This window comes from Oenanthe melanoleuca, chromosome 3 (genome assembly GCF_029582105.1).
Source record: "Oenanthe melanoleuca isolate GR-GAL-2019-014 chromosome 3, OMel1.0, whole genome shotgun sequence".
Lineage (NCBI taxonomy): Eukaryota > Metazoa > Chordata > Aves > Passeriformes > Muscicapidae > Oenanthe > Oenanthe melanoleuca.
Window position 1 is genome coordinate 24152810 of NC_079336.1, and position 13486 is coordinate 24166295.

At 36.4% G+C, this 13486-nt stretch overlaps 1 protein-coding gene across 1 annotated transcript in view; it reads right to left on the bottom strand.

The window, feature by feature from the left end:
• Positions 1-13486, bottom strand: part of KHDRBS2 (KH RNA binding domain containing, signal transduction associated 2) — a 330971-nt gene that overhangs the window by 53146 nt on the left and 264339 nt on the right. The window contains exon 7 of the mRNA XM_056488316.1: positions 6417-6499. Within this exon, the coding sequence (XP_056344291.1) occupies positions 6417-6499 (83 nt within the window). The remainder of the gene's footprint in view (positions 1-6416; positions 6500-13486) is intronic.

Below are 13486 nucleotides of genomic sequence, written 5' to 3' on the forward strand. Positions count from 1 at the left end.
AAGAGTGAGTAGTATAGAAAATAATAATGAATATCTAAGTTTGCAAAGAACCAGTGTAATTATTCTACCTCTTGCAAGCTGGCCTATCCATGTATTTTACTACATAGTAATATTTTGATACTGAGACAGAAGTGAGGAAATCTCTGATGATATCACTAAAACATTAAACTATGGGATAATCTACTAATTCCATTAATGATTATTCGCAGTCTGGTCTAACCATTGCTTTTAAACTAAGACAAAATTCTTTCATTTAACTATGCACAGCTCACAGCTAATCTGCTGGAACTTTTCACAAAGCAAGTAGTTGAAAACAGTGGGACTTCTGGATAGAGTTCACCATGGAACATGTACACCCAGCTGAACTTTATACTGCTGTCTTTACAAGTGTACTAGTCTGTTATTTTACCTGAACCACTGCTTTGAGAAACTCATCTTTAGAAACAGATGTACATACAGTACCTTGGTATCTGGAGGTCAAGAAAGGATACCCAGGATGAACTGGAGCTCAGGCAAATATATCCTGCTGATGCAAATAATTCTTGCACATATAACTGGATAAAATTCTCTTCCTAAATAATTTTGCAGCATGGCTTTGCACTGATGTGATTGTACTGTAAACCATGTAAGTGACATGGACTGAACTGTGGTCCATGTTGTACTCTGTCTATCAGATCAGAAATAAGTAAGTGATCCCTAAAGCTCCCGTACCAGCAGCCCCCACTTTAGAAAAATAAAGCTATAAACACAAGCTTTAGAGTAGATAACATGAACTCTGCAACAGGAACAGTAACCAGGGGAATCAGTTTATTTTCAAAGCCAGTAACTTGTCATGCATTCAACTTCAGTAGCTGAATATGATCTTGAAATTTTCTGTGGGTATGAGTAATTAGAAGAATGTAGCCCCTATTAGAGGATGCATAAATAGGTATTGCTACAAACAGATGGTTACTGGGATAAAACTACATTGATATGGTCATAGCATCTATTTTCCATAGCAGCATAGTGGACTCAGGCAGCATTTTTGTCCTTTTACTTCTGTTACTAGTATTGAGAAACAGATGACCAACTGGACTTTGCATATAACAGGGCAGCTTTAGGTATTATTGTACCTTTTGAATTAAAAATAATTCAGTGAGGTGAAAGGTATCATTCAACTTGAATTTCTCTATTACTGCACCTTTTTTTTCTTCAGTCCTCTAAGATAATTCCATTTTAGCAATTATCTAACACAATGTTTGTCAGCCTTCAAATCTTGCAAGAACACAGAATTTATTCCAGATATATTAATGCCATCTTTCTTTGTGTTAAAGCTTAGACTCTGTACTATCATTAACATCTTAGGGAGTAAATTTGGAGATGCCATGGCCTATAATATGAAATTATGCATCAGTAACATAAGTTTGATTATCCGCTCAGCAGATGTAGGATGGGTCTGAAGTGTGAGTTTGACAGACCAAAATGCTCTTAGGCCAAAATAATTGGCATACCAGCATAAAATGTCTGTTCAGAGAACTGCTGCCTAAAGCATTACATAAATTTTTTTAAGACTAACACTAAATATTTTGCCAAGAATTGCTTCAAAGTCCTAAAATTAGATTACTGTTATTATTATTAGTGAGGCTGGGTGCAGGCAGGCATGAGAAATGCTTTTTACCTATGTCATCTTGCAGTCACAGCCAGGATGACAACATGCCATCACAAGGCCTGTATTGCTAGGGGATGGAATCTGTAACAGCAATGTTGTGCACTATTTTCAACTGTCTTTTATCACTGAATTATTTATTCTTCTTGTCAGTAAATTATGGGTTTCCTGATGTTTACAAGTTTATTTACAGCCTAAGGTGGGAGTCATAAGCTCTTCTTTCTTTAGACAGCACACACTTGGCAACTCATTTTGCTGCTGTACTATGTTTAAACAAAAGCCATGCAGAAAAAAGGCAGAATAAAAAGCCAGGCAACCAAACTTGAAAACCATTGCCAATATACCATCTACCTGTTCACAAAACCCAGAACGAACTGATGGATGAGTGTTCATGCCAGGCATTGTGGAATGGGGAAATAACATCAAAACTCAAATTTAAGCTTCATCAGAAAATCATTGGCTTCTTTTGCTCTTCCCTGTTAGGCACCACTGTTTAGACCTCTATGGCTAAGTTGGGCACAAGTGGATTAAAGAGAACATGCCCTTCCTGGTTCATCCCATGACCAGCCAGTTTTCATCCCAGGTTTCTTTGGTATCTCTTTTGGCTGTGACACATGGTATCTTTGAAATGAAACTGTGGTGCTGGCAGAGACACAAAGGCCAGTAGAGGTGACTGCAGATGTGGTAGCAGAGCTGAAGATGACTCTGTCTGCCATCATGATTCATCAGCAAATGATCCATTTCCACCAAATTATTCTGTTGGTCTTGGCTGAGGAGTCTGGCCACCCTTTGCATGTGGGACAGTCTGATCCCTAACAACCTCTAAGTAACCAAAGAGGCTGATCTACATCTCCTCACAAAACTTTGGTAATTTTCTTCTGGTGATCTAGTGATCTCAGCCCATGAATCCTGGACAGACAAAGAAGTTCCTGGTAAGAAAATCAAAAAGTACATTACATTTTGAAAGCTAATAGGATTCTCCTGCATTTTCTGTGTTACACCTGAGTTGGAAATTAACACTTCTACCATTTTCTATGTCTATATTTTAAAATAAAGTTGTCAGACTAGAGGTTTGGGAGGTAAATGTAGCTGGCAGAAAGGTTTTGAGTGTCCTTTGCCTTATTCTCAAGTATTAGAGAGTAGTGTACAAACTTAACAACTACTGAATATCTCTTGGTGTGTCTGGACTGGCAGATATTCTTATCAATGGGATCCATCTTCACATTATATGGAAGGGAGGGGAACAGAGATGAAAACAAGGTTTCATTGACAAATCCAAATTACAGTGCAATATTGCCCATGGTAAGTATGTCAGCTCTGGTGCCTTCTCCTGCCCACTGATATGCTTGTTTCCTTGTTCATTTTAGTATTGGACAAAGCATTCACTGTAATTAACTTAAAAACTGTATTTTGATATCTGTATGGAAAAATATCTAAAATTAGTAGGGTTTCTGAATGTCCTCAGAAAACGTGTAGTCTTTCACAGAATCCTGCAAATAATGCTTACAGACTCAGTTGGGAAGGACAGACAGTTAATTTAAATCTGTCCTAAGTTTCCATCTTGTGTTCCGGGTTGTCATTATGTGACAGGAACATAAGTAAGGAAAAAGTGGTTTTACACAAGTACATCTTCTGCTATTTAATGCAAGACATATCTCCATGCAATATAGCCTGTCATAGCCCATAATTATCTTATTTTCTAAAATAAGCCTCCCCAACTTAACAAGGTACTTACCATAGTGAGAGTCCTGCTTTCCTCTTTCTTCAAGTTGCTCTTTGCTGCATTTCAAAGTGTGCTTGAGATGCTTCTTAGTTTATTCAGACACGCAGACTTACTGTGGGTTTCAGTCCAGCCTGATTCTGAGACTCAGTCATGACCTCTTCCACTGGTGAACCCATCCCTCTAGTTTCAGCCTAAAAGTCAGACTACTACTGTGAAGGACAGAGCTTTCTGTCTGGAGAAGTTCATTAGAGAAATCCATTAGAGATGGACCTAAACCAAGTGTATTGTTGGACATGAAACACCATCCTTGACCTTTAGTACAAATTTCTAGATAATTGTGCACTGAATTACAGCATCTGAATGGTTTTGGGGATTGGTATTTGTGGTGCTCCTTCTACTAAACCATATGTTGTAGCATCATGCATGTCGATACTGTGCTAGTTTTCTCTGCTGTTGGCAGAGCTTAGTTAGCAAAATTCTAAATCAGACTTCTTGGACAACAAAAGACTAAGGTCCCCTAAAAGAAGTATACATGGGCAGAAAGACTCTGGCAAATGGGAAGTAGATATAGGGTGTGGAAGACAAAGGCAGGGGTAATAGGGGTGGTGGTGGCAGGCTGCCCAACTCTATCTTTGCTCTGTCCATGGGGTGAGCAGGGGAACAAGGCATGACTTACTATGAGCTCTGCTCTAAAGCACACCAAAGTCAGCCTGAGCTCAGACCCTCCAACTCAACACGTTCTTCTTCTTGAAGCAATGAAGAGAGTAAGGCTTGGTCAACATGCACAGCAAGACAAACAGTCAGACAAAAGCATGTACCATCTATAAGAATTTCCACACTGACTCCCTAATAAGCCATAAAAAGCATCGGGAAACTCTGCCCTAAACATGAACAGAAATCTTGGTATTCTGCAATCGGCCAGGAACTACAATTTCTTCTCATCTAGTGCTTTAGAATTTCAGTCAGTCCCTGCAGAGGGAAGCAATGACAATTTTCTGGCTGAGCACGGACCCTGTCAGCAAGTTTTTGTTAATTTTTTTTCCCTTAAATGACACACTGGATGAGATGAGTAAATACTTTGGAGCAGTACTACTTATCTTCCTTGTTAGGTGTGCACATGATATGTCACATATGACTGGAATATACTATTAAGCAAGACCTGAGACTCGGAGAAAATTTTGAAATATGCATCTAACCAAATATTTTGTGCACACTATTTCATTGTATTGCATTATTATTTTTGCTTTTTCCTCAGTAAGCAGGCATTTCTATGAAGCTAAATGGCCATAAGGTGCAGAAATAAAAATTGCATATTTAATGGCCCATTTGTTCTTTAAATCTTTGAAACGAGAATCATGTAGCTCTTGAAGTGCTCTCTTTGAAATCAATAGGCTACTTGAGGCATTAAGTGCCACTCAACATGGGAAAGCATGACCACATGTCCTGTCATATATTTCAAAAGGAAATGTTTTAGTTGCAGATTTTAAACAGATTAAGTATCCTGGAGGTAGCTCTAATTAGTAGAAAATATATATCTGATGGCTAAACTTAATAGTTGTTTAAATGACTAAATTATCTGACTATAAATTTTCTTTCTTGTATCAAATTATCACTACTAGTTCTAGCTGCATTTAATACACTCATCATAAAGGTGATGTATTTGTCATTTAGTTGCCTGGGATATCAACTTGCAAAGAAATTACAGGTTAGTTCAGATGATATGAAGCAATGTCACAGCAAGAGATTTCCAACTAATTATTGTTTTTACATCAGAAGAAATATCTCCTGTGATAATTCACTCTTGTATCAAAAGATGAGTTGAACTTTTTTAGAAGAAGTTGACCTACATTTGACAACAAGAATATCTACCTATACAATGACATGATGGGTGCAGTTAATAATGTACAATTACTTGAAAGTGTTAAAGTATACTTGATGGGGCTCACATTTAGGTGTGACAAATCCTTTTAAATACACTTCATTGGATATAAAAATACTTATAAAGTATTTTTTATCCACTGAAGTACCACTCACTACAGCAGTTCTGGAGCTGAATGTAATTCTGATAGGCATTTACATCAGCAAAGCATTCAGTGAAAAAGATGGCTAAACAAAAAAGCAAGTTTAACGTCCTCTGGCCTTAGGAGTGTAGAACTCTATACATATACATCACTTTCTTGCTCAGTGAGAACCACATTAACTCAGTTAAAATCTGTGTTTTTTCTTGTTAAAATTAATTTGCCTTTCCACAGCCTTACAAGTATGTTTAGCAATGCATAAGAGCACTTTCTGAATAACTGACTGAAGGACCCTTTTATCCTTTAGCTTACATGTGAAAAGCTGGCCTTCCATATTTAATAAACATGCACCGACTGTCAAATTAATGGATGAGTGTGTGAGGTGTATATATATATATAAAAAAGGGATAATTTTTGTTGCTTCATTTTATTGACATAAATCAATGTAAGATATGAATGTAGCATTTTCCTACTATTTCACATCACGCAGACAAAAAATAAATTTCCAAACTTTTCAGTTCTGAGAGTTGCTTAGACAATAACTGGTTAAAAACAGATTCAGCATTACTTCTGTCATATAATTCCCTTCCATTGTTTACCTTGAGGATGGATGCCAACCAGAAACAAGTTACCATCACAACTATTTTTTAAATTTCCTTTTGTTTTTCCCCAAAATATCATTAAAGTATAAGTACGCTTAAGTATGAGATACCCTACATGACATCACCAGTAAAGGATAAAGAAAGGGCACGAGATGTTCAGAATAACATCAAATTAGAAAATTATGTAATTGCTTGTTAAAAAAATACACTTAATTTGCACCACTTTTAAAAGCATAGCTGCTTATACTTTTGCTTCATATGAATCTCTGTATATAAACTCTGACTGTCATTATTACTTTTTGAAAGCTTTCTAAAGTACTCCAAGATTTTGTAAAATTTAATATGGAAAATAAACAAGAAAATTTACATGAAAAACTAAGATTAAAAAGTGTACTTTGGAGAAATAATGTAAAAGCACAAATGCTTACCTTTGTGTTTGGGTGGCATAACTATTATCATATGCCTCATAGCTTGGATCATCATATTCACCCCCATATCCATCATCATATCCCTAAGGGGAAAACAGAACACCACAGCTTAGAACAGTGATAAATCAAAGCATATTATCAAGCTGTAAAAATAAATTGCATCAACACGAGCATGTCATGTTTACCCACGATAATGTGAAACATGCAGCCGACTGAAGAGAATTGTGAAGAATAACCTGTACATTGCAAGAGCAAAGAAATCAGTCACTCATTTAAGAACTCAGCTTATTCACTGATAAACTGTGGTGCATTGTCCAAACCACAGTGCTTCAGTGGGATCTGTGTAGAATACTGATGAATAATAATAAAACCAACAATTTCCGAGCACTTTGTTACATAAAAGGTTCCATAAATACCTACAGGAGAAATGAACAAATGGCAGGTCAAAGATAGTGACTGCTCTACACTATTAAGAATGGAGTTGTGATAAAAACCTAATATTCAGTCTATTAAAAGAATGCAAAACAACAAACAATACATGAGAAACAATATTTATGAAGTAATGGCACATGACTTTTATAAATAATGCAGAGTAAGCCCTTTCACTTTCACTAAGCATCCTACTCTTTTTAAAGGCATGCTTTTCTGTGACAAATTAACCAACACTCTAGTACACGTTCCTCCCATCTAACTTAAGGTTCTCAACTGAAGAGCTCAGACTGGTGCTCAGTTTGCCTAAGAGAGAGACACAAGTAACTTCAGAAGATGGTTCAGCTCATCTAATGCCTGAATTTTCCACTGAGGCACTCATGGGCAATTGTGATCCATTGTAGCTGTTTCTGAACCAAAGAATGCTCAGGATCCACACAATAAATAAATAAAGATATAATTCAAGGGATGACTTTTGATAAGCTCTTTTCATATGACAGGACAACAGAGTAGGTAAGAAATGCTGTATGGAAACTCTTTTTAAAAATTTCTCTATGAATTTTGGGAGACAGTATTTGTAGTTAAATCGCTATGAAACATTTTGTTGTCAAAAGAAAACTTTGCTGTTAAGGGAAATGCTAAAGGAAAGAGTGGACTTCAAAAACTTTGACTTGATATTAATTACAGCAAAAGGCAATTTCTCCCCTACAAGCTATGCAAAATTTAGTCAGGTTGGAAGAGAAGGGACAGCATGAGGCCCTTCCAAAATAACTGCAGTCCAATAAACAATCACTCTAGTACACTATCATAATCACACAAAGTATAGTTAGTTTGGTACTTCATTATTTCTGCTAATTAAACTCCCCAGTGGTATTGAACAAGACTTCACTGGCATTCCTAAATTCAAGAAAACATTCTATGGAGGAAGCATTCAGTTATTTTTCCTTAGGTCAAGCATATTAAATTTGCCAGCAGGGAGTCTAAGTGTGGATTCCAGGTGGGAGGTTTCATCCCTGCAGTGCTCCAAGTCCTGAAGGAAGGTCAGGACTCTGCATGGTGACTTCACTGTGTCAGCTGTGGGAAGGTAAAGCCTTTCTGGGCAGAAGGGAGTGTACATTTCTGAACTGGGAATGGCCTCTCCCACAATCTGAATTCCACACAAATCCCATTGTCTTCCATTTTGATGGTAGTGAATTGTTTTGACTTGTCTGCATTAGTATAAACTCATAGCAAAAAGTACAGCTAAAAACATATCCCTGCAGATGACAGTAATATATTTAACATTATATAGCTAAATGCACAATCTTGCTTCTGGGGACATGATGAGAGAAACAATGCACTCCAGGAGACAGATGTAAGTCACATTGATTAGTATGCTACTGGGTGGGATCCTGCTACTGTGAAGATGAGGGTGATGGGAGTTGCTATATAAAGTAAAATAGCTAGAGGACAGACATTTCAGCCTGTTTACCCAACCATCTGAGAGAACAGGAAAGACAACAATTACAAACTAGCTCTCTCAGTTTCTTAATGCCTGAGGTGGATCAACATTCAGCATCTGCAGGGCAGAGAGCACTTGTTAATATTTGACACCTCTGTGGGTTCAGGTTACACTCTTTAACAGCCTCCCCCAAGTCTCAGAGCAGGTCAATACAGTGCAAGTGGTTCAAGTGGAATGGTTGGAAAACAAAGCAAAAAAGCACAAAGCACCTTTAATAAACAAAAAGTATTTTCTGGATAATATTGTTTTCTTTGTGCCAATCTATATGAAAATTATCCTCAAGTCTTTGTATAAGTAACATACCAGCATTTATTGAAAGTTTAATACAATGTATTGTACCCAGACACCCACCACACCTCTAAGTATCTAAAACTGAGACCCAAAATAGCTCACTTCACATCCTTGAAGTATCTTGAACTCACTGAGCAGATTTCTACTTTTTAACCTTCAGATCCCCAGAATCTACAACTTTAATGTTTCTTGGACAGGCACTTTGAGAGATGAAGCACCCACCTCTCAGCTCCCACCTAGACCCTGCTGAGATCCAAAGTTGTGAGTATGAGGTGTCAAAATTCACTTATTCTGCTCTCTGTGTAATGAGGATGGTGCTGCAAAAGCAGTTCTGTATAAATCCAGAGACCAGAACCCAGGATGCCCTCCCCAAATGCAGTGTAATTTTTTTACTCAGCACTTGAGTAGCACTTCATGCACTTTCTAGGTCTATTAAAAAAACTATGAAAACCAACCAACCAACCAACCAACCAACCAACCAACCAACCAGTCTTTTCCTGGGTAGAAGTCTTTCTGTCCCACAGTAACTGCCACCACCATCCAGAAGAAAAAGCCTACTACAATGAACTGAGAAATATGCAATGGGGAACTATTAGAAATATTAAAAGTCAAATTGATAGCCATTTTTAGGCCAGATTTTTATGTCAGGCTACCTTTATCTTAGGTGTTTCTTATTGAAACAATTTTCCAAAACATAAAAAAACCCAACAAAACCTCTTTACTTTGTGTCAAGGGAAAGGACAGTGAGTCTTCCAATGACTAGGATTTGCTCTGGCCCTACAATTATACATCTTGGATGAAGATAAAAGAACAGAAATACACATTTGAAGCTATAGTGGCATTAAGAATGTTTATTATCAATTATGGATGATTTTAAGGAGTTTTGGTATTGTTTAGAGTTGAAAAATAGCAACAAAAAAAGCTGATAATTTTAGTTAAAATTTAAAATAGACCTCAATTCAAAAAAAAGACTGATTTGAAAATGAACTTACTTAAGTATTTACCAGTCTCTCTCCACAAAAGGGAAGACTGGAAAAACTCTTAGAAGAATCTCAGAATAGCATCTCAAATTAGTATTTGCAAGACTCATTTCAGGAAGAAATACTCCCTACTCTACTACTGATAATGAAAATTATAGTCAGTGGAATAAGGGGTGTAGAAGCAAAAAGGGACATAATTGAAAAAAGGCTTCTATTCTACTACCCAAGTAAAAGTTCGGTACCAATTTCATTCAATACTCAAGAGACTATTGAGAAGAATTTATTTTACTTATTTAGATTAACTCAAATCCTCTGCTATTTTCAGATGCTGAAAAAGATATTAGAAATACAAACAAAATTTTAAGTGTCATTAGTTACAAGAGTATCATAATGTAACACAATCTGATCTCTTTAAACATGGATTTCCTTCTTAGTGTTAAGACCCTGTTTCAACAATAACAGCCTGTACTCAAATGCACCAAGTTTAAATCACCTCTTCTCTGAATAGCCTTACAAAATAGAATTTTCACAGCATGCTCTGAAAAATGGTAGGTTTCAACTCTGTGAAACCAAGAAGGAAAATAAATCTAATACTTCTAATGAAAACTGCCCTACTATTTTATATATGTCCTCGTAATACATGATAAAATACATTGTAAGAGAGTGGAAACTGATTTGTTTTTTACAGAAAATGGCCCAACTCTTTCTAAAGTAGCAAACTGCAAAATGGCTAAACTTTAAAAAAGGAAAAAACAAAACACAAACAGTAAGTCAGAATAAAGTGAGTTATGCAACTCAGTATTTTAGCTGGTAAACACGTGAACATGAAAAGTACTGGCAGTCAGAGAACCAGAATAGCCCCTCTCATTAGCTGCATCCAGCAGTAAACAGAACTTAGTCCTGTACCTCAGAGAAGGTGAAGGTATAAATATCCCCCTCTAGTTGTAACTCTGAAATAAAAGCAGTTAAGGGACCTTTGCATAGTTTCCAGTATTTTCTTTTCCTTGCTTCTCTGCTGCTGTCTCACTCTCTTTTCTGCTGTGACTGGGCCACATCCACATCTCCCTAAAAGCCAATGTCTACCACTCAGCTAGCAGTAGATATCCATAAGACTCACAGGGTAGAGATAAAATATTTTTAGAGGATTATTCATACTATTGACACATATTTGAAAACAAGTTGAATTGCTCTTTAAATGAGAACTTTCTTTCTAATTACTATAAAGGGAGCCCAGGATGGATGTGTAAGATTTAGATAACTGATCTTAAAGTAAGCAAGTTAGTTCATGATTTAAATTAATTTACTGCTGATATTGAGAGCAGTCCTAAGGGAAAAAATTTGGAGGTGCTGGTTGATGAGAAGCTCAACATGAGCTGGCAATGTGTGCTTGGAGCCAGAAAGCCACACACGTCCTGGGCTGCACCAAAAGCAGTGTGACCAGCCAGCAGGGTGACAGAGAGGATTCTGTCCCATCCCTCCATCCTTGAAATACCTCATCTGGAGTACTGCATCCAGGTCCCAAGATAAGAAGGACACTCTGTACTATCCACTGCTGCTTACATTCATTTAACTTCTTGCACTTTCCCCTAACTTTGCTGTCACTGCCTCTGAAACTCTTTCCTCTCCCATTTATTTGTGATGCTCTTCATATTGCCTCTGCCTATGGAATGGCATCCTAACCAGTGTGACAATCCTTTACTCAGTTCCCACTTCACAGGAATGTCTTGCAGAAATATCTTTCTTCCAATATCAATAAAATGACCTATTCTAGTAATAGGCAGCAAGTGTAGATGAAAGATAATCCAATGTTATCTTCTTTGTGTATCTGCAGTAAGATGCATTTTTGCATTTGTCTATGACCCTGAGATTCCTGAAGAAAGGGTTTTTTAACTGGTATTTTTACTGATGACGTGTACTGCTTTCCATAGTATTTTAGTGATAATAAGCAAGTTGCTACTGGTAACATTCTATCACATAAATGTCATTTAAATGAAAGATTTCTTTTTCCTGTGAACTGAAATTAATAGAGTAGAAAGCAGCCTTTGGCTGCCAAGGGAGGATGGGCTGCAATACACCCACTACTTGTTTTAATATCTTTATCATATCTAATATTCCTCTTTACAAAATTTTCAGCAAAGCAGATGGTGAACCTCTTGTGCATCCTGATGCTCCCATAGCAGTAGAGAGAGAGAGCAATAGTTGGAGCTGGCTCTGTCCATGGAGCAGTAGGATTTGGTGAATCAGAGATACAGAAATAATTAAAAGTATCTACTAAAAAGTGACAACTCTTCTGCCCAAGTTTAGTAACCTGTTGATGGTATAAAGCATCTCACTGTTCTTTGACTTCTAGACACAATGTCTTATATGCTAAATAAACTCTATAATAACCTAGGAAATTACATTTCCAGGCTTTGAATGGCTGGGAATTCCAAGAAATGTTACCTTTTATTTTCCAACCCTTGAAAACTAGATAGTCCATCTCAGGGCCTTTAAATGCTCAAGTAAAGGCTGTGGTACTAGCAAGGAGCAGAAATGCTTTCACAGGTGCTTAACAGGACCTTAAACAGCATTTAATTTTAAACCAGACTTCACTATGTTGTATTATTAAAGCTGTAAGAGTAGGCTACTTAAATAACAACTTGCCCAAATGCAAGATACTATGCCTAGCAAATACAACCTCCAATTTTATAAGCTGCCCATATCTCCAAATTTACAGTATTCCCTAAAGAAAGGACTTGTAGGAGTCATGATGATTAACAGCTATAGAATTTTACTGCAGCATTGAAGAAAGAAAGCTCCTTGAAAATAGTCTTATATTTTTTTATGTCTAGAAAAGAAGATACATAGGTTAATTCTTTGAGCAATTCTATTGTTTTTGATCCACTTTTATCCTTTATTTAAATATATTTAACCATTAAGGATTCCATGAATTAGTAATGCATAACAGTCAAGAGCCAAATGCTCAAAACCCAAGGCAAATAAAAATTTATTTAGTTATTAATTCTGAAGCTGGTCTAGATGAGTGTTCAGGCATTCTTAATGTTGGAATCTTTACATCCTAATATTTGGAAGACACCCCATGCCTTTTTCACAAATTATAGCTCTTGCTTAATCAATTTCCAAATTTTAGTTCATCATATATTTTCTGGAATCTAATTTTATAGAAGAGTATTCCTAAAAATAATTTTATAGAATGAATTTTAAATTGTCTTCTGTATGTGACTTGTGCATTCTGCATAATTTTTGAGTCCATACATAAACATTTTAACTCTTCCATTTATTTTTCTTACCTTATAAAAGACCATACAGGATTATTTAGAAAACATAGCAGTGGTACCTCTTGTTTAGCACTGGCTCAAGCCATCCAGCTAAACAGTACCATGGTGACCTTTGATTATATTTTTTCAGCTGTAACCTGAATAATGTGTTCCATATATATACATACACACACGTTTAAATTAATTAAACTTTTCTTTGTACTCAGTTTTCAAGTGCTGATGCAATGAAAATTATTATGAACAAAATAATTAGTGCTTAGAACTTATGAAAATTGGTCACTCAAGAAACTAAATGTTAAGCTGATATCAGTTGCAGAAGAGATGAACTCATTGTTTTTTCTGCTTATGACAATGATTAAGCTTATTATACAAGTGTTGCTTGCACTGAAGGCAGCAGTGTTTGAACTGCTGCTAATCACATTTGAACAAAAATGTTTCTGAAAATTCTTCTTGATCCTGCGTACTGTAAAGGAGTAAAATCCAAAGTACCTACTCACAGCATCTTAACAGCAATATTAAAGTTTCTAACAGATATTGTTCAATTGGGAAATACACTTTAGTAAGGATTAAAGGTACTGCAGGCTTATATTC